The sequence below is a fragment of the Aplysia californica genome, unplaced genomic scaffold, assembly GCF_000002075.1.
Source record: "Aplysia californica isolate F4 #8 unplaced genomic scaffold, AplCal3.0 scaffold00146, whole genome shotgun sequence".
Classification (NCBI taxonomy): Eukaryota; Metazoa; Mollusca; class Gastropoda; order Aplysiida; family Aplysiidae; genus Aplysia; species Aplysia californica.
The window spans coordinates 497,797-499,242 of record NW_004797416.1 but is presented as its reverse complement, the minus strand read 5'-3'; the positions used below and the strand labels follow the sequence as shown (position 1 = coordinate 499,242).

At 37.0% G+C, this 1,446-nt stretch overlaps 1 protein-coding gene across 1 annotated transcript in view; it reads left to right on the top strand.

The window, feature by feature from the left end:
- The window catches only part of LOC101846646 (parkin coregulated gene protein homolog), a 9,091-nt gene that overhangs the window by 5,692 nt on the left and 1,953 nt on the right, over positions 1-1,446 (top strand). The window contains exon 4 of the mRNA XM_005097094.3: positions 600-749. Within this exon, the coding sequence (XP_005097151.2) occupies positions 600-749 (150 nt within the window). The remainder of the gene's footprint in view (positions 1-599; positions 750-1,446) is intronic.

Below are 1,446 nucleotides of genomic sequence, written 5' to 3'. Positions count from 1 at the left end.
CCTCCCCCCGCCCTCGCCAACCCATTCACAACGCCTTTGTATTCATAACCGCAGTTGGGGAATCCTTCTCAAAACAGTCACGTATCGTCACTTTATCGGCCAAAGTGATCCTGAGCCTTCAAGGGGGGTCACTAAAATATCAAGGCAATGAAATGATTGCATCCTTTCCTCTCTTTGCACAGGTTCATGGAAACGCACGCTGCATATAAAAACATGCAAAGGAGCCCTCCCGAGCGCCATACGTTTAGGCGTCAAGAAAATTTTTTAAATCCAGTCTACAGTGAGAATTAAGTTTCCTCAACATTCACAAAATTTTTGTAACCAATTCATTGCTACTGCAGGCAGATATCAAGAAGATAAAAGCGTAAAAGCACCCCTTAAAAATTACTCAAGTATAGAAAAGGTATGCATGATATTGTATGGAGTTGATACTCCTTTCAATTAAAAGATCATATGAAGGTCTAATTATCATAAGCTTACTTACCATATTATTATATTCTAAGATATAAAGATTGAGCAGTTTCTGATCTCAGGTTATGTCAAATATTTCAGGTAAATATTATAAGGATGCATTTCATGATAATTTGTTTACTTTCCAGATGCTCTGAACACTCGGAAACATAAAGTTCTGTGCACAACGTTAAAAGTGCTGCAGCATCTTGTTGTCTCAGCTGAAATGGTGGGTGAGGCTCTTGTGCCCTACTACAGGCAAATCCTCCCTGTTATGAACATCTTCAAAAACAAAAACTGTGAGTACCCATTGGACCTAAGCACTATATCGTCAGCAAGATGCTAAAATGTTCTAAGCCCAGAAAGCAATTTTTTTTGGGGGGGAGACAAAAAAAACTGTTTTATTCTTTTAACACTTGTACTTGATTTATGTATCTATGTTGGGTTTTTTTTTTCTACATTTAGAATTTGAATTTTGACAATACATTTCTTGAGCTCATGCAACGGATCCCACAAATTAACCCTACCCTTATGCCCTGGGGTCATTTTGTACCCCCGGTGTTGTATTTTTCATATTTTAAAATGCTTCTAGTACGACGATCTTTTTGACACTTTCAGTATTTCTCAAAAAAGCATTTTGACAGACTGCTATGCAAAGCGTGTGGATCAGATTAAAGAGTAAATTTTCTCTTTGGAAAGTGGTGGCACAGAGTTCCCCATGTTGTATGGATACGATAAAAATACACAACGTGCGGATAGGGTTAAAAAACTGCAATGAAAATTTTTTTCTAAATTTTAGGCTTAGTACTTTTGAACAGCTGTCTGAAATGTATAGATCATCTCTAGCATTAGCACACATGATTGAATAACAGGTGATATTTATCTTTTCAAAGTTTTATGGAGTTGCCCAAAGCCATCAAAACAGGTCATAGCTGTTTTACAACTGAGTGGGCAACATTAAAATTTGTATTTTAATATATCTCACAAGCCATTGGG